This window comes from Pelodiscus sinensis, chromosome 13 (genome assembly GCF_049634645.1).
Source record: "Pelodiscus sinensis isolate JC-2024 chromosome 13, ASM4963464v1, whole genome shotgun sequence".
NCBI lineage: Eukaryota > Metazoa > Chordata > Testudines > Trionychidae > Pelodiscus > Pelodiscus sinensis.
The window spans coordinates 43,312,489-43,331,503 of NC_134723.1; the positions used below are offsets into that span (position 1 = coordinate 43,312,489).

Consider the following 19,015-nt stretch of genomic DNA (forward strand, 5'->3'; position numbering starts at 1 on the left):
GCTACCAGACTATTTATTGCTTTTTAAGTTTTTACAGATACCAGTCACTCAGGACAATTTCCAAAGAAGGCTTCCTGTGTGGCATGCACAGATATCTACGTGACGACAGTGGTGTAAGCAATTCAGCCAGTGGTGGGCAAACAATATCATGCGCCTCTTTAGAGCCAAATCAGCATATTATAATAGTATGGGGGGCAGCCAGAGAATTTCCTGATAGCTATTATTTGGTATCCAAATTGCAGCGTGCTCAGCTGGCCTCAGAAGAATAACAAATACTTTATGTCTTTGGTGTCTCTGAAGAGGATATTTGGCTCTTGGTTATACAGGGATACGAATGAGTTGAGAGGAAAACAACAGAATAGTTATAAAGGATAAAGCCCAAATATTCACTCCAACTTATTCACCCCAGAGTGTGATTGCAGTGCGTAGTTAATGATCTGTTCTGAAGTGAGGAGTTTTTTGTTGTTCTAAACTAATAATTATACATGCGATATTACTGTAAAATTACCCAGGGACTGTGCAATAAGCATCAAGGAAAATAATTTGCTATCACAGAGGTAAGAGGCCATGTTCATGATACACAGCTTCTTAATCAGCCTTTTCAGGCCTTTCCACCCTAGCCATAGTCAGCAACTTTTTCTTGTTTTGAGAGAAAAAGGGATACGTTTGTATATTTCATTTGAAACCTCTTTGCCTTCATATCAGACGTTAACGGCTCACAAAGAAAAATTCATATTGAAACTCCTCTTATTTTTCTGGTCACAAACCACATATTAAAAATACAGCTCTTTGCCCAATTGTGGTTTGAAGGGAGGGAGACGCCTTTTTTTCAACTCTTTTGGTGAAGTACTTGAAAAGAATGTCAATAGCAAAGCCTCCTTTACTTTACTATTCAGTCTAAGTTCCCAGCAACACTCACTCTGTAATCGTAAGTTGAGTCTGGGTTCTCCTCGCAAGCTATGACTTCGGGCGCCATCCAATAAGGAGTTCCAATGAACGTATTTCTTCTCCCAATCGTCCTATCCAGTTGAGCGCTTACCCCAAAATCCACTGCAAAGTTAAGCAAGTGCAAAGTAATGAGCCAAGTGCTGAATTAATATGACAAAATGTCTAATGGGTTATGGCCTTTGCTTGGAAAGCAAACTTCAGGGTTGCAATGCATCACCGATTTGAGCTCTCCTAACACAAAGTTTGCAACAGAGGTGCTGCGAATTAACTGCTGTCTGCTACCTAGATCACAGGCCAAAAATAAAATGTAAAAGTAACATGATCAAAAATCCATGCTAAGTTTGCCAGAATGGCTACTATACAGATGTGTTCTCATGATAACAATAAACACCGAACTTTTACCTAATGCTTTTCATTGTTGTCAAAGTGCTTTATATTATGATACTATGGAATTTTAACATACTTGGACTAGGCACCACACTGGAAAGAGGTAAAGATTTTCAAATGGTATTTTAATTTAAAACAAAAACCCCACAAATAAATGTTCAGGTATGACCGGGAGACTTCTTATCCAGTTTTAATAACCAGCAGTAATACTAGGTCAGCACTTTGCTGCAGAAATGGATTGCTTTGTTCTGAATGGTTTCACAGACTTTTTTGCTGCACTCCTATCTCAGAATGTGCTGGAAGAGTGCACTATTTTATTCATCTGTTAAATGCATTTGGAGGAATAAGTTGGGCCGTGCTCTTCTAGGATAATGGGCAGTAGCATCTCAACGTGATTTTTTAAATTGTATTGTCAAATATCATTGTGCAGATAATAAATAGGACCCACAGTCAGTAAGCATGTGTTTGTATCAATAAAAAAACCCTGCACAATATGTGATCAATTGGGAAGAGGGTATTAATAAAGTTTACTCTATGTTACTCACAGAATAGCTACAGTAGTACTCAATTAATGTAAGCCACAGAGGAAAAAAAGATTAGGCAGGGTGCATCCCTATTATTAGCAATGACACCAATGAGCAGGTTTTCATGCTCGACTCCAGCTAAGCAAATTATTTGCATACAACATCTGGTACATCTATTGATAAACAGGCCTCATAGAACCATACTGCAACATGGAATTATTGTAAGCTTATCTAACAACAGGTGGGGTCTATTCTTTACATCGTGAATTCTGCATGTTGGATGTGAAATTTTGTAAGTCTTTTATATAAAACTCATGTGGTTGAGTGACACGGGATCTCTGAAATCTAAGTTTTCCAGCTTCCTGGCTTTTAGACACAGCTGAGCTACATTTCTCTGGAAATATTTTCGTTTTGCTTTTGTACTTTAAAGAAATGTTTCATTGCTGTCCGCTCACATAAAATACAGAGTACTCGCTTTATTTTTTTCATAGGTGAAAAGACCCAGTTACGTTGTTAGGATTGAAACAAGGCAGCAAACAAAACAAAACAAAACAAGGCCTTGCTAATTTCAAGAAGTACAACAGGAGCGTATGCCAAACGGAAAATAAAATAAAATAAAATAAAATATACCAACCCACGTGAGAAATCCCGCCTCTACTGCAATCAGTGGCAAAATTCCCACTGACTTCAGCAGAGCCAGGATTTCGCCACATAACTCAGAGCTTCCACATGCCTCAGAGCGAAGCAGATTTCCACCTGCTAAGAATCTCATCCAATAGCTACACAGGATCATTTTTATTTTATTTTTGAGCTCTGGGAGAGTTTGCAATGAAAAAGAGAAAAACAAAAGAAAATCCTACGTGAGTAAGCCCTGTGTTTGATGTGCTCTCTTTAAATGTTGCCTGTGAGGTCCTTCAAAATAAATTCCTAACTTGCTTTCTGAGCTACGGACATTGTTTACTTTACAGAACTAACAATGGGCAATAATGACATATCCTTGGATGTGGAAATGAGAAGGCCCTCAAACACTCTTGGGTGGAAACTCTTGGTGCAGAATGACTTTCTCACTGTGACTTTTAGACATGGCAACCACCAGCTTCCCCAGGGCTGGAGCTGGAGCCAACTGGATGTAGGCCTCATTAAAGCTCCCTAGCCCCCTTCTACTAGAAAGATGGCTTAGTGGAGTTTATTGCTCAAAGCTAATTTTTCTAAAGTGTTTTGGCCAAAGAAGAGCTCCGTGTAAGCTCAAAAGCTCATCTCTCTCAGCAGCAGAAGCTGGCCCAGTAACAGACAGTACCTCGGCCAACTTGTCTGGGCAGACAGGACAAGGGTAACTTTCTACATTGTGAATTTGGTACTTATGCGCAGGGACTATTAAACAGGTTCTGAATTTGACTCTACTGGGATGGGTGTATTTCAGATGAGGACAGCAAGTTGCACCCATAGAGGCTGTAAAGATCTGTGGGATCCTTCTATACGAAAGGTAGCATATAAATGTAAGTCTTTACAATTATACTTAATATAGTTTTTACTCTTGGGTTATTAAATGTCCTTTCCAGCTTAACATGGAAACCTCAGCATCTCTTTAACTAACAGGTTTCTAGAAAAAAATAAAATAAAAAGAGAGAAAAACTTACCTAGTTTTACTTCGGCATTTTCAGTTAAGAGAACGTTCTGTCCTTTAATATCTCGGTGAATAACGTGATTAGCGTGAAGGTGTGCCAAGCCCTACAAGAAAACAACATTGTTCTAGCATTTCTCTTTATAGCTTTGGAATTTTTTGTTCTATGAAGTTCTTTTGCTTTCTTCTGGCCATATTAAGGGAGAAAAGGGACTACAATTTACCATCTAAAATTCTTTAGCTGTGATTGGCAGCAACACGTTCATTGACACAGTTTTAGCAATAACAGAAGAAAGCAACCAGGGGCTTGATTTTCTTCTCACTCCAGCATGCCTGACAGCAGGAGAACATCTTTGATGCCAAGAGAAAAGAGAGGACCCCAAACTGCACATTGCAATTTCAGAAGCGGAGGGATGCCTATTTACAGCATGTATCAAAAGCACACAAAAAAGGAAACTGGATTGTGAACAATAAAGTGTTTGTGCAGCATGCCGAGTGCTGTGCATGGACTGTGCGGAGAACAAGAGACTGGTCGCAAAGGATTAAATCCTGCATTGAGCCAGATTCCCACGGCCTGTAGGGACTGAGGGTCCCATCGCTACCTGAGACTACTTTTAGTTTCAAAATAGTAGTTAAATGAGGCTAGAAATAATGGAATATATTGAACTAATGCAGACAAGAAGCAAAAGGCTCCCCCTCCCCTAACATTTGCCCTCTCTCATAGGAATGGCTAGAAACACAAGGGCCTTCTGACACAATCTAAAGTTTCCTTGCTCCCCATGCCGACACGTCACTCTCCACACATGCTCTTCTTCAGCTTTCCTAGGGAAATGGGTGCAGCGGTTCCCATTTGCCCTGCACTCAGGTGTGCATTTATCATCTTAAGCTGCAGTATTTAAATGTAAAGGGGACTTGTAAAGCCAGATTTTCTAATGGGGATTAGGGATGTAATCCGCTAACCAGCGGGCTGGGTCCAGATCGAGCCCGGCCCAAGCTGACCATCCCGCAGCACAGCTAGGTGGGCCAGGTGCAGCAGGCTGGACCCAGCCCAAGCAGGCCTCCTGCCTCGGTGGGCTCAACCCAGCCTGGCTAGAGCAGCCCGCCACAAGGCAGGCCTGGCCAGGCTGGAGGAGACCCCCGCCTTCAGGATCTCGGTGAAGCGGTTAACGTATACTTATTTGACCGGTTAACTGGTTAAATGGGATTTTACATCCCTTATGGGGATGCAAAGGCTGTGGAAGTACAATGGCATCCAGGTCAACAAATTTACATGGGCATCCCCCGTTCTCCGGAAAACCTGCGTTTGCACAAGAAGCGTGAGCACCTGCCTACATGATGTCTCACAGACACCCATTTGACTGGATGGATGGGAGGTTTTTACATTCAAAATGTGGCCTTCCACAACCCCACATGAAGGCAGTACAGAGATAGTGGAAAAGTAAGGTACCGATAGCAAGCTGAGGGCCTTGACAACAAGATTTCCAAGTGATCGGGGAGCTACCCCACTCCTGGGAAACAGTAATTCCAGAGCAGAGCAGAGCAGAGCAGAGCAGAGCAGAGCAGAGCAGAGCAGACCAAAGATCTCAGTGACTCGTGGATTTGACATTCACTCATAGCTGCAGCGCAGTCTCACATCCAAAAGGGCTATTTGATATTCTACTGAACAGACAACCCTGATCTGCCACTACTCAAACAATAGACGTCAGACCTTGGAAGCCTTAATGTACTATTTTAACATAGGCTATTTGAAGGGCAGTCCCCATAATAAATGCTTCTCTAACTGTTATTTTGAAAAGCACAAAACTCCACAGCAAGATGTTAGAGCAATGTCTTGCTAATGTAGTTATTAGATGCTTGGATATTAGAACAACTGGATCTCACATGTTTTTAACCTGGCTTACTGTGTAACCATTGGTACTAGGCTTGCAAAAATCAGTTAGAAATTGGTTTGGGTTCTGTACTCCCCAAGAGAGAAAAATGGCAAAGAATGAAAATTGGGCCCAGGAAGTAACTTGGGTCATCCTCTTTTATTGACACTAAAGCCACACTGGTGCCATGTTTTACAGTTACTACAGGAAACTCTTCACTGTCAAGTAGGGGAAAAGAGTCAACATGTTTTTTGTAAAGGGAAATTATGCCTCACAAATCTACTAGAATTCTTTCAGGGTGTCAACAAGCATGTGGACAAGGAAGATCCAGGGGATAATAGTGTACTTTTGCCTTGTCTATATTTACATGGAGATTGATCTTTTGGGGGTTGATTTAGCAGGTCTAGTAAGGACCTGTTTAATCAAATGCTGATGGGGTCCCCATCAATCCTAGTACTGTATAGGGTTGTGAAATGTAAGAGAATTCAGCAGGAGAGTTTCTCCCGTCAACCTCCTACATTGGATATGCCAGAGAAATTAAATATAAAAGGTACGTCGACTTCAGCTATGCAATTGGTTACTATTCTGTTCATTCCCTCTGGTCTGACCCAGTATGGCCATTCTTATGAAAGTAGCAAGGAACAAACCCTGTTAGCAATACTCACCCTGAGAACCTCTCTGCAGATATATGCAATCCAGTCCTCCTTGAAACAGTTTCCTTTTGTCTTCTTTACCAAATCTGTTACAGAGCCAGCTCCACAATATTCCATCACCAACTGCAGGGAGGCAAATACAGTACATGCGCTCAACACAGCTTCCCACTTAAATACACTGTACAAGTTCTGGTCTACAGAGTGAGGCTTACCTATAAATGTGCAGTGCTGTACTCTACCTCTAAGAACTGTAAATGTGGAGCAAATGTTCATTTTCTGAACAATGAACCTGGCTTCTCACTTATTACATGTCTTTCCTTACTAGAGCTGGTTGGAAAATTGCAGGGCAGAGGAAGAATTTTGAGAACATTTAGAATATTATTTTGTTTCAAAGTTTTCAGAAAGAACAGATTTTGAAAAAAATCACTACAAATGTTTTTAGTGCATATTTTTGGTACAGGCAGTCCCCGGGTTACATACAAGATAGGGACTGTAGGTTTGTTCTTAAGTTGAATCTGTATGTAAGTTGGAACTGGCGTCCAGATTCAGCCGCTGCTGAAACTGATCAGTTTCAACAGCGGCTGAATCTGGACACCAGTTCTGACTTACATACAGATTCAACTTAAGAACCCCAGGCGTCCCCAAGTCAGCTGCTGCTGAAACTGATCAGCGGCTGATTCCAGGGGCTTCCTGTAGTCAGCCACTGGTCAGTTTCAGCAGCAGCTGACTTGGGGACGCCTGGGGCAGAGCAGCTGGGGCTACTGGCTACTGGGGCTCCTCGGCGCTACTGGACCAACCCAGCAGCACCCAAGCTGCTCTGCCCCAGGCGTCCTGATTCACCCGCTGCTGAAACTGACCAGCAGCGGCTGAATCAGGACGCCTGGGGCAGAGCAGCTGGGGTGCTGCTGGGTTGGTCCAGTAGCGCCCAGAGCGGCGCTACGGGACCAACCGGCAGCGCCCCAGCTGCTGTACCACAGGCGTCCGGAGCAAAGCTGCGGAGCACGGGGGCAGCGGGACAGCCCAGACACGCCATGGCTGTCCTGCTGCCCTTGGGCTCCGCGGCTTTACTCTGCTTTGCTCCCCGCCTCCCTGGTCTGCAGACCAGGGGGACGGGGAGCAAAGCGGCGGAACACGCGGGCAGTGGACAGCCCAGACTGCGCCGCTTTGCTTCCTCTCCCTGGTCTGCTGGAGACCAGGGAGACGGCCCCGTTCGTAACTGCGGATCCGACGTAAGTCGGATCCGCGTAACTCGGGGACTGCCTGTATTTATTTTCCCTTCTTGTCTCCATTTTAACTCCCCTTTTTTGCTTTTTTCCATTTTGCCACTGGAAAAAGGAGAAAAAATAAAACGACAAGAGGAGGCACAAAAGAGGGGAAGGAATGGAAAATGGAAAATCAAAACTTAAAAGAATAGTTTTTCAATTAACATTTTCAATAGGGGAAAAAAGGATTTGTGTGTTTTGGAAAAAAGGACATTTATCTACACGACTATTTTGTGTTTTGACTACCTAGCAGTCTTAAAGGAACCATGCCACCATGAAACGTATCAAGTCTCACTTGTGCCCCTTCAATTCACACCGCAACCATAGGTGGGGCAGACACACAGGCCAAAAGTCTCCCTCAGAAACAGTCCTCAAAGCCAAAAGCTGAGTCTCACTGACAGCTACGCACACCGGATCTCCCAAGGAAGATCTGCTCCCCTATGGAAATCCGATGAACACAGATGGGATTCAACACTTACCCACAGCTGGTCATCCTGGCCTGCAGGACTCTGCTTCACAAATGCTCCGTAATACGTTGCAATATTCCGGTGATGAGAGTATTTCTTTAACATATTGATTTCCAGTTTGATTTCTTCCTCCTCATTCTGTAGCAAGAGAGAGCAGAACACAGTGGTAACAATGCACTGACTGTTGCTTTGTTCACACAGCCCTGGGTTCTTTGACATCAAGGCCCTCCTACAATCACAGAAGCGAGCTTTAAAAACAGAAGAAAGAAGAGCACCCCACTAGCGATTGAACCCGATACCTAAATCACGAGCTGCTATAGCTTGAGCTAAACAGCAACACCTGTTCTAATTGCAGCTGTAGCAAACCCGTATCTTGTGTGGACTGAGAATTCATGGGGACTTATGGCTCACTCATCAGTGGGTTACCGATACAGTAATTTAGTCATGGAGAAATTAACCCCTTCTGAGCAAAATAAAATACTTCTACAAACATTTCATATTTAAAGTGGGCTTTCCATATTTTAAAGCATAGTAGAGACAGCAGCAAATCCATGCTCCTGATATCCCCGAGGAATTGAATATCCTCCTTGTACTGCTGCTAGGGAAATTGAAACCGAGAGAGGGGAAGTGGCTTGTCCAGATTAGAACTCTGTTCTTTTCTCCTCATCTTGGGATTAGTCAAGTTGACTACAGAATTGCCTACAGAAAACGGGATAGCAGTCAGGGAACTGGAGAGCAGACATCACTGCCTATCATGCTGAGGAGTATTGTCTCCATGTGCTCCCGTTTGTCTGTTGTATTTACCGGGTGTACTTTGTTTTATGCTTCGGTTGTAAACTGTGGCATAGGCCATCTTTTGGTTCTTTCTTTGTACAGCCCCTAGCACAATGGCGTTCTGATCTCTGGCAGAGACATGCTACCACTCCACAAACAACAACCAATGCAACGAATTAGGATTGATTTAATTGGTAGCAGCTAGCGGCATCCTCCCTGCGATTATCCTTCTTGAAGAATAGAAATCTCTGATCTACTGGAGAATCCAAGGCTCCTTTAGAACTCGCCAGCTGGGATGTTTTTGTCTCTGACTGGCAGACTTCGTTATGGACTCAGCGGTCTGTCTTAGCATTCTCAAGAGATGGGGTGTGCTTCCAAGTTAAATGCATGTGGATTTAGCTGCCTGCTTGTCCATGATGGGAACATCACAACTACACACTCATGATGCTGAGGATCTGCCTGTCCATATCAGCTAAATGGAACCAAACAAGGCTGATAATTAGTTTACCTTTTGTTGCAAAACATCCTGGCAGTTAGCACTGGTGAAAAAAATAAATGGTCCGTTGGAAGAGAAAAATGGCTGGCACTCAGAGGACATTTTTCTGTCCTTTCCCACAATTTTCCAGCAGCATTGCCATGAAAGCATTCCATGAACTGTGAGCATGAATGCTTCACAAAAACGGTGACATTGTTCTGTACCTGCTGTACGTGGGGAAAGGGGGACAGACCTGGAGGAATGATAGGCTGGAATCAAACCCCCTTAAAAAGTCCTAGAAATGGGCCATCTCCAAGTTTGAAATACTGAAAACCATTCCCAACAGGCACAGAGCGGCCATGTGGTTACCCAGGGACATTAATCCAGAAGAGAAATTTTGCCAGACCATAAATACAGAGAAATAATTGTCTTAAGCTTGAGGAAATGAGGAGTGTAAAATAACTTCACTGCAAGCAAAATCAAGTTTAAAGTATGAAAGCAGCCCTTCTGCTGAATGCATGGCTCTCAAGCTGCATGTAGTACCCCAAGTACTTCATCTCTCCCATACTGGCAATAGAAAAGAAAGGGAGAACCCTCAACTCTGGATTTGAGCATGCATAGGGCACAATATAACGCAACTAAGGAGGGTGAAGAGGAGCTGGGCATAGGCTGTTGTAGGCTGTGACAAAGCGGGGGTTGTATTCGCTCTGCTCGCATTGTTATCTTGCATGTGATTTTTCACTGTCCTGTGGTAACCTCACATGTGGGCCTCAGTTTCCCTGGGCACTGCCCCAGTAGTGAGATGGTGATGGGAATTTCAATGCGGCAGCCTTCCCCACTACACAATGGCTGAGGCCTTCTGTAACCTGAGCCTGGGCAGGGAAGTGTGACCAGGACACGCTTTTGCCCGGGCCGCAGGAAAAAGGCCGGAGGCGGGGCTCGCTGAAGGGGAAATGCGCTGCTGAATGAGGATGGGGGTGCAGGGCCTTGTGACTCCCCACCCCTGGGTTACACAGGCACCAGAAGGAAGTCTAGACGACTCAGGAAGAATTCCTCACAGGCAGCAAACACAGAGCACCTGCTGCACTACCCCGGAAGGTCGGACGTCTCTCACCATGCCTGGCCACTATCCTGAGCCATGTCGCAGTAAGGAAGAGAAGTTTCCACAATCAACCGAGAGTGAGGAACTGGCCAGCGCTGTGGGCTAACGGGCGCAGGTGGAGACATGGTCCTGCCCCTCCCTGCCCATGGCAAAGCTCCTTCCGAGCATCCACAAGGATGCAAGTAGGCAGCAGAGGCTTTGCTTCCTTTTGAGATCCCAGTCAGTACTGACCTAGGGATGGAAATGGTAGGTGGTGAGGGAAGTCAGAGGACCCCGATGGGCCACGTGTGGCTCCCGGGCCCGCAGGCTGCCCCCCACTGCCGTAGGTGATTCTGGGCACAGGTGCTGGGCTGGGAGACATAGATTTACAGTTCCTCGCTCTGGTGCATGGATGTTGGGAAGCTAAATATATTAGGGTACGTCTACACTACAACGTTAATTCGAACTAACGGATCCAGACTAAAAAACTAGTTCGAATTAGTGTTTTGCAAATTCGAACTAGCATGTCCACATTAAGTGGACCCTGAACCGGGGTTAAGGATGGCCGGAAGCAGTGCCGACAGGGCATCAGATGAGGACTTAGAGCGTGGAGATGCTGTCTCAGGCTAGCCGAGGGCTGTGCTTAAAGGGTCCCGACCCCCACCCCGGACAGACAGTTCTCAGGGGTGCCCCGCTTGCAAAGCAGTCCTGGCTTGGATTGCCCAGACTACCCACACTGGGCACACCACACCACTCGGCCATCAGCCCAGCTGCACTTGCCGCAGGCTGCCATCTGGGGAGAGGGGGCAATTGGGGGGCTACGGGAGAGCTTCCACCCCCAGAAGCCCGCAGAGCCAGCCCAGTCCTCCCCATTGGGAGCTCGTACCCCATTCCTCCCTCACCTCCTTCCACTTACCCTTCCCTAGCCCCTCTTCTTGATGTACAAAATAAAGATAACGTGTCTTCCAAAATGGAATCTGTCTTTATTGAACAAAACTGGGGGAGACTGGGAAAAGGAGGAGGGAGAGGGGAAGAGAGAGGCTGGGAGAGGGGAGGGCAACTAAAATGATCAGGGGTTGGGAACAGGTCCCATATGAAGAGAGGCTAAAGAGACTGGGACTTTTCAGCTTAGAAAAGAGGAGACGGAGGGGGGACAGGATAGAGGTCTCTAAAAGCATGAGTGGGGTGGAGAGGGTGCACACAGAAAAGTTCTTCATTAGTTCCCATAAAGAAGGACTAGAGGACAGCAAAGCAAAGGAATGGGTAGCAGGCTTCAAACTAGTAACAGAAAGTTGTTCTTCACAAAGCAAAGAGTCAACCTGTGGAACTCCTTGCTGCAGGAGGCTGTGAAGGCTACAACTAGAACAGAGTTTAAAGAGAAGTGAGATCAAGTCATGGAGGTTGGGTCCATGGAGTGGTATTGGCCAGGGGGTAGGAGTGGTGTTCCTGCCCAAGGTTTGTGGAAGGCTGGAGAGGGATGGCACGAGACAAATGGCTTGGTCACTGTCTTCGGTCCATCCCCTCCAGGGTCCCTAGGGTTGGCCGCTGTCGGCAGACAGGCTACTGGGCTAGATGGACCTTTGGTCTGACCCAGGATGGCCATTGTAAGCTCAGGGCTCAGGGTCGTGGCTCTCAGTGGACCACCTTGATTCTCTTGCACACCTGCTCCTGGGTGGCCAGGCTGGCAGCTTTCCTGCCCTAGAAGGCCACTTTCCTGTGCCTAGTGCGGAGGTCGTGGACGAGGTCCATGATGTCCGCACTAGCCCAGGCGGGTGCCAGCCTCTTGCGGTCCCGGGCTAGCTCCCGGGAGCCGCCAGCCTGATCCCGGGAAGAGGGGGAGGGCTGGGGGGCATCGGGTGGGTGGCTCGAGCCGTGCCAGGTGCAGGGTCTGCTGGCTGGGTGCTGGCAGGCTTGCACCTGGCACGGGCACCGTAGCCAGCCCGTGCCTCTTTAAGGGGTCCGGGGCCGGGAGGGGGGCAGAAGAGTTTCCCTGGTGTTGGCCAGAGTAGCCACCAGGGAAAGCTGGGGAGGGCTAGCCTCCCACTAGTTCGAATTAAGGGGCTACACACCCCTTAATTCGAACTAGCTAGTTCGAACTAGGCTTAATCCTCGTAAAATGAGGTTTTCCTAGTTCGAACTAAGCGCTCCGTTAGTTCGAATTAAATTCGAACTAGCGGAGCGCTAGTGTAGCGCCTATGAAAGTTAGTTCGAACTAACGTCCGTTAGTTCGAACTAACTTTGTAGTGTAGACATACCCCTAGAGACTGCAAGGTGTGGAGATAATCTAGCAAAAGGGGTGATTTAAGGCCCTTTGGTAGCTGGGGATCACGGGGAAGTAGCCTCAACAGTCAGAGACATCGAGATGTTCATGATTCCAGTCACAATCATCTCTGTGTTAATATTACGAGGGGCCACATTTCCAAAGGGCCTTGAAATATGCTTGTAAGTTTTACTGGCAAGGAAAATAAACGTCGTTCTTGAGTGAGCAGGCGCCGTTGCTGTTTCCCCACACACACCGAGTTATTTCTGGAGAGTACAGGCTCCTGCGCAAGGGCTATTTTTGGAAACGTGGCCCTATCCGGCAGGTAGCATCAGCACAATACCTCTCCCTTCAGGAAGAAACAAGATGAGAGACTGGTGGACACGCTACCAGGAGAGTTTACGACTGTTGTGGCATGGACAGTCGCACTTAGATCACTGGAAAGACTGAAAACAAGAGAGTCACAGGGATTGCCTGTTGCTCTCTCCTGAGACAGAGACCCACCGAGGGAATAATTCAGTGAGAATCTGATCTCTTTGCAAACGCTTTGTTGGGTAGGTGTGCACAGATAACAGGAAGCAGGGTCTGTGCAAAGAGGCACAGAAGCACACATTCCCCTCAGCTCTCATTTAAAGCTCCCACGCCCCTCCCTGTAACCTGACACTGAAGCGCTTCCTGACAGATGTCCGCAGGATCCCACCCTGACCACAGCATCCTGCTGCTATCATAAGAAAGCCGCTCTGAACTGCGCGGTGCATGCTCCAGAGAGAACAGATTTACTCTGCCCTAAAACGGTGCCAGAGTCTTCAGAACTCAACAACTGAACTCTGTAGTCTCCAGAGAAGAATGACAGAGGCTTGTCCAGCAGGGCTATATAGCTCTTCGCTTCACATCACTTTATTATAACCGTGCTCTATTGTCCATTTACAAGTCGACCGCCCTGTGAGACGTGCCGTCAGATGTGGTTCATAGGCAGCACGTTACAGAAGATGCATTTCAATATTTTTTAAGACTTTACTTAATTGGTTTCAAACCCGTTTTTCAAGTGCAACAGTGAGTCTACACTGCACCCTAAACTCGAAATAAGATACACAATTTGCACTAAGCAAATTGTGTATCTTATTTCGAAACTATTTCGGAATAGCTTATTTTGAAATTTGGCGCGTCTACACGGTGCCAAATTTCAAAATAATGCACTATTTCAAGCCATCCCTTATCCTTCAGGCAACAAGGTTTACCGAGATGAGGGAACAGCACGCCCGTTATTTAGAAAAATATTTCGAAATAACGGGTGGCTTGTGTAGACGCAGGGTATCTATTTTGGGATACCACCGGTATCCTGAAATAGTCTTGCAATGTAGACGTACCCTCTAGGAATAGAGAAATAATATAATCACAGCTAGACCAGAAAATTATGTGACAAATACTGAAACTTTAGTAGGCAAACAATTTCTTTACACACAAGTCTTGGAGGATGAACCTAGTTCTGTCTAAAATACTTGTGTGCCCCTGTGGCAGAGTCCCCGCGGTCTGGTCCACAAATCAGTCAACAAGCCTTCTGGTGCAGTCACCCGTGCCTTTTATTGTAAACTCCCATCACCTTCTATTTACAAAGTTTACAGGATGGATGGACGGATGGACAGACAGAGCTCGCTCCCCTGAGCCGCACCCGGGCTCCTTACTCCTTCTCTCTCCTCTGGCTTCCTTCCTCTGCCTTACAGAGCCCTCCTTCTGTGAGGCCCAGCGCTGCTTCTGATAGCCTTGCAGGCCAGGGCTTGCTCAGCTGTTTCCCCTTAGCCAGCCTACTGTGGCAGAGCTCTGGCTTAGCCAGCAGTCTGTCACAGCCCCCTATTACTGTAGTACATGAGCAGCTCACTTAATCTCACAGCATCCCTGTGACGTAACAAGGCACCAATATCCCCCTTTTACAAATGGAAAAGCAGAGACCCAGAGAGACTCAGGCCTAGATCCTGAAGAGTCTTTAGGCATCCACCTCCCTTTGATTTACACCAGAGTTAGACACCCTAATACCTTTGAGGCTCTGGGCATAAGTGACATGCCCAAGGTCACACAGGAGACCCTGTGGCAGTGCAGACTTGCTCTTCCAGGCACCAGGCTGTCACCCTGCACACTGGAAACATGTCAGCCTACCATTTCACAGCTGAAAACAATAGACCGTCTGCCTGCACCAAGCCATGAACTCATCAGAGCTTTTATATGACGCTGGGCTTAAAAGGGAGAGCACCAGGGAAAACCCCAAAGGGAATTGCACCAGCTCTAAAGATTTTCGCTTGAAAGCGCTGCAGAATTATTCGAAAGACACAATCAGCGTAGCACGGAATAATTCAAACCAAAACCAACGAGACTAGTTACGGGTAAATCCTAAGGCTACATCCACACTGCAGGCTTCTTGCACAAAAACTTGTGAAGCATCTACACTGCATGCACGTTCTTGCGCAAGTAAATTTACAGTAAAGCATCGGAACAGAGGGCTTCTTGCGCAAGATTTATTCCTTTCCCCACGAGGAATAAGCCCTCTTGTGCAAGAAGGCAGTGTGGACGGGCAACGGGGGTTTCTTGCACAAGAAACCGCTATGACTAAAATGGCCATCAGAGCTTTCTTGTGCAAGAGTGTCCACACGGCCATGGTCGCTCTTGTGCAAAAGCGCATCTCTTATGCAAAAGCACATGGCAGTGTGGACGTGCTCTTGTGCAAGACCTTTTGCACAAGAACTCTTGTTGAAAACAGTCCTTGCGCAAGAAGCTTGCAGTGTAGACGTAACGTTTGTGTGTAAAGCTGCCCAGCTCCCCAAATAGTGAGTCAGATCCATCAATACACCTCAGCGGTGCAGGGCTGCTACACTGATGCAAAACAGCTGTAAAGCAGGACTAACCAGGCTGTTATGCAAGTTGATGGCTGCTTTGTGTTCACAGAACCACACGCAGACACTGGTAGGAATCAGTGAATCCAGGTCTCTGGGTTATCCTTCATTTACGTTTGGTTTCCAACCGGGCACAAGCACACACTATTTAAATGTGGAGAATATCAAACTGTGTGCAGCACAATGCAGCAGGAGATCTTGTCAAGTTCCCCGTCTGGAGTTTTCCTACTGATACTCCCTGTAGTGGCGCAGAACCACTGCCTCTGGGTAAGGCCACGGGGACAACTCCCAAGCTCTGTGGACTCCTGGGGTTCAGTGGGAGGCAAAAGTCGTCCATAGAACAACTCTGTGCCATTGTTTCAGCTCTGCGTCTCTGGCAGCCCCCTACCTACCGATCCCTTTCCTGAAGGCTGGAAGCGTCAGAGGGGCAGCCTTGTTAGGCTTCTTCAGCAAAATCCATGAGGAGTCTTGTGGCTCCTTAAAGACTGGTAACTCTGTGTGGGCATAAGCTTTCGTGGGCTGGGACTCACTTTGCCAGATGCAGGAGGCGGAGATGCTCACATCTGAGCGTCTGTTCTGGGTTCCCACCTTACCACAAATTCGGCCCCTTCCACGACCGAAAAACCTGTCCTCTTTGGGGACTCATTTCTGCAAAACAATGTCGCTGGCTGGGCACGTCTCCACAGAGCTAGCAGTCCCAGAAGTTTACTGCTGCCATCTTTTAAAAATGTACCCCCTGCACCTGGGGTGGGGAGCCCTTTTTGGGTCGGGGACCACTGACCCACAGAAATCAGTCGGGGGTCGCATGCAAGTGAGAAGCAAAAAACCCCCCAAAACCAAAACCCCAACCCCTCACTGACATGGCCCCTGACTGAGGAGAAAGACACTCCCCACATTCCTTCTGCACAGCAGAGCTTGGGGGGCAGGGCAGCCCCACAGTGGAGTAGTGGTGGGTCTAGAGCAGCAGCAGGGGTTCCCCAGTGCTGGGAGGGAGCCCTAAACTTTGGGAGGCTGGATCCAGGCAAGTTAAGGCCATATCCGGCCCATGGGCCTTAGGTTCCCACCTCTGCTCTACACAGATAGAAAAGCAAAACCTTAGTACCTGTAGTTTGACCATATATATGTACACATGTATATTTTTAAAGATACACAGCCTGTGTTTTTTTCATAATAACTTTGTACTATCCTGGCAGTGTAAGAGGGTCTTAAAGTAGGTGTGTATTACATTACACTTAATCCTGCTTTAAGTCCACTTTTCCTTAGGGTATGTCTACACGACCTGTGTTACAGGGACATCGTTACGGCACTGACACTTACTGCAGTGATGGAGGGGGGCAGTTAGGACACTAGGAGTGTTCTTCCATTAACTTAGCTACGTCTACAGTGGGGCTCAAATCAATCTAACTACGTCGCACATGGCAGGACTTTTTTCATGGCCTTGAGCGATGTCGCTAGGTTGAGCTAAGTCTTAGGCACAGACCAGATCTTAGATTGCTATGCTGACGCCCACTGCTGTAGTGTCTGCATGTGGCCAGCGTGGCATAAGAGGAATTTAGGCCTTGTTTGCATATGGAGTTATTCTGGAATAATTCTCCAGGAATAGCTATCTTGCAATCGCTCCATGTACGGATACTCATAGGCCTCGTCTATACTAGAAAAGTTTTGCTACCGTCGTGATACTGGTATAGCAGGAACAGCAAACCCCTGCCTGCCCTCCGCAGTGTAGACTGAGTTTACACTAGCAAACAGCACTTCTGTCACCACAGTTTACACCATTTTCCCAAGAGACGCAAACCACATTGGCAAAACCACTCAGATGCCAGTGCAAATGTGTCTGCACTAGAGATTACACGGGCACAGCTGTGTTGGTAAAAACCCCACATTCAGAACCGCCACAGCGATGCCAGTAAACGTTCTACCTACAGATAGGGACGCCAGCGTGTACCTGCACACATGGAATACGTTGGCCCTGGAGGGGCATAAGGGGGTTCTGTCAGGAGGACAGGAGTGTGGGCTTCAGTTAGGCAGCACTTACCTCAGCTGACGCCTGGCTAGCGGTGCAGCAGGCTAAGGCAGGCTCCTGGCCTGCCTTGGTTCTCCCGGAAGCTGCCAGCATGCCCAGCAGAGGTGTGGCTAATTGGCTCTACACAGTCAGTGCTGCCCGCAGCCGCAAGTACCACCCCCAGTTCCTTGCCGGGGGAGCTGCGGACACAGCACTGGGGGCAGGGCACCGTATGCCCTGGCCACCTCTTCTCCTACGTGCCAGAGAGAAATGCTGGCCACTTCCAGCAGCTGTATGGAGCTAAGGGAACTTGCCTTATCCCTGACAACTGGATTTTGAATGGCCCGGCCAGCAGTCCTGACTGGAGCCGCCAGAGTCCCTATGCAACCAGGCCTTCTGGATGAAAACCGGACACCTGGCAACACCTGGGACACCTGGTGCATCCCAGACCTACAATTTCAGACCAACAAGGCTTTTTTCTTTACTATCTTAATCCACTTTGGAAGTGGATTACCCTAAACCAGAAAAAGGCAGCGTCCACACATGGAATTATCCTAAAGCTATTCTGCTTTAAATTCAAATCTTATTCCGGATTAGTTTTCACGGCAGAAAGTCCCAGAGTGTGTATGTCAATCAGGCCCATAATGTGCAAGGACAGAATTGCAGGAAACTCTAGTAGGGAAGTTTTTTGGCCTTTCATGTTACGAGGCAGCAAGTTGCTGTACCAGCTGCACCTATCAGAGGAGGAACAAAAATCAATGCTTAGCAAATTCGGTAACACTATGTTCTAACTCTGACACCACTTTCTAAATGCGAGCAAGGACTGTGCCAATTAAACTGTCTACTTCTCTCATCTATCTGATAAAAAATGGCAGCATTTGCAACTCTAACATGCTCTTACTTGCTTGCTGTCAGTGCAACTACAATGCCCTAGATTTTTGCACTGCACAGAAGAATAGCTGGCGTATGAGGGGAAAGGATGTGATGAAACGGAGCAGAGGCAACACAGAGCTACAGGAAATCTTCTGTGTGCTATCGCTGGAAACAGATAATCAACTAGCAATAAGCAGGAAGAAAGTTTCTCTCTCATCATTATAGCCTAACAAAAATATACACAACCACTAACTGTGATTGCTTTGCACCCATTGTAAAAATATGACTGAAAACAATTAAACTTGCTCATATAACCATCCTTAGTACTTCAGGGGGAAAAAATCTCAACTCCCAGCAAGCGGTATGAATGCACGCAGGTCATCTTCTTCAATAGCCACCTGGCTGGTTGTTTTATATGTCCTTTTTGCTCATCACCAGACAACCGTTTTTCTCCTCACAGATGCTCACTCACCTCAGTAACATTCATAACTTTGATCGCTGCTAGTTGTCCTGTCTTAACGTGGCGGCCCTGTGAAAATAAAGGACATGCTGTAAGACAGACAGACATGCATGTAAACCATCTGAAATTGCCGATTCATAGAAACGTAGGGCTGAAAGCGATCTCAAGAGGTCCTCTTGTCTATTCCCCCACACTGAGCTAGGGATGTTAATTGAATAGTTGAGTAACCTCACAGTTTGTTGACTATTCTGTAGTCCCCAGGGGGGAGGCCAGCAGCCACTGTGCTCTGGCCCCACTCCGGAGGAGTCCCCTGCCACCCCACGCTGCTGCTTCTGTATCAGAGGTAGCAGCGCAGGGTGCCAGGCGGGGGCTGGTCTGTGTGGGGAGCCAGTTTAAAAAACCCCTCACGGGGCCTGGAGCGAGCTGAAACTGAGCCGGGCTGGCTGCCTGGCTGGCTCCTAATACATTTTAAATGAGA

At 47.1% G+C, this 19,015-nt stretch overlaps 1 protein-coding gene across 2 annotated transcripts in view; it reads right to left on the reverse strand.

The window, feature by feature from the left end:
• NRK (Nik related kinase) overlaps positions 1 to 19,015 on the reverse strand; it is a 144,386-nt gene that overhangs the window by 77,738 nt on the left and 47,633 nt on the right. For both annotated transcript variants that reach the window (XM_075941116.1, XM_075941115.1), the window contains exons 3-7: positions 18,550 to 18,606; positions 7,743 to 7,868; positions 6,014 to 6,124; positions 3,497 to 3,587; positions 920 to 1,050 (exon numbers count right to left, since the gene is read on the reverse strand). In XM_075941116.1, coding sequence (XP_075797231.1) covers positions 920 to 1,050; positions 3,497 to 3,587; positions 6,014 to 6,124; positions 7,743 to 7,868; positions 18,550 to 18,606 — 516 coding nt within the window. The remainder of the gene's footprint in view (positions 1 to 919; positions 1,051 to 3,496; positions 3,588 to 6,013; positions 6,125 to 7,742; positions 7,869 to 18,549; positions 18,607 to 19,015) is intronic.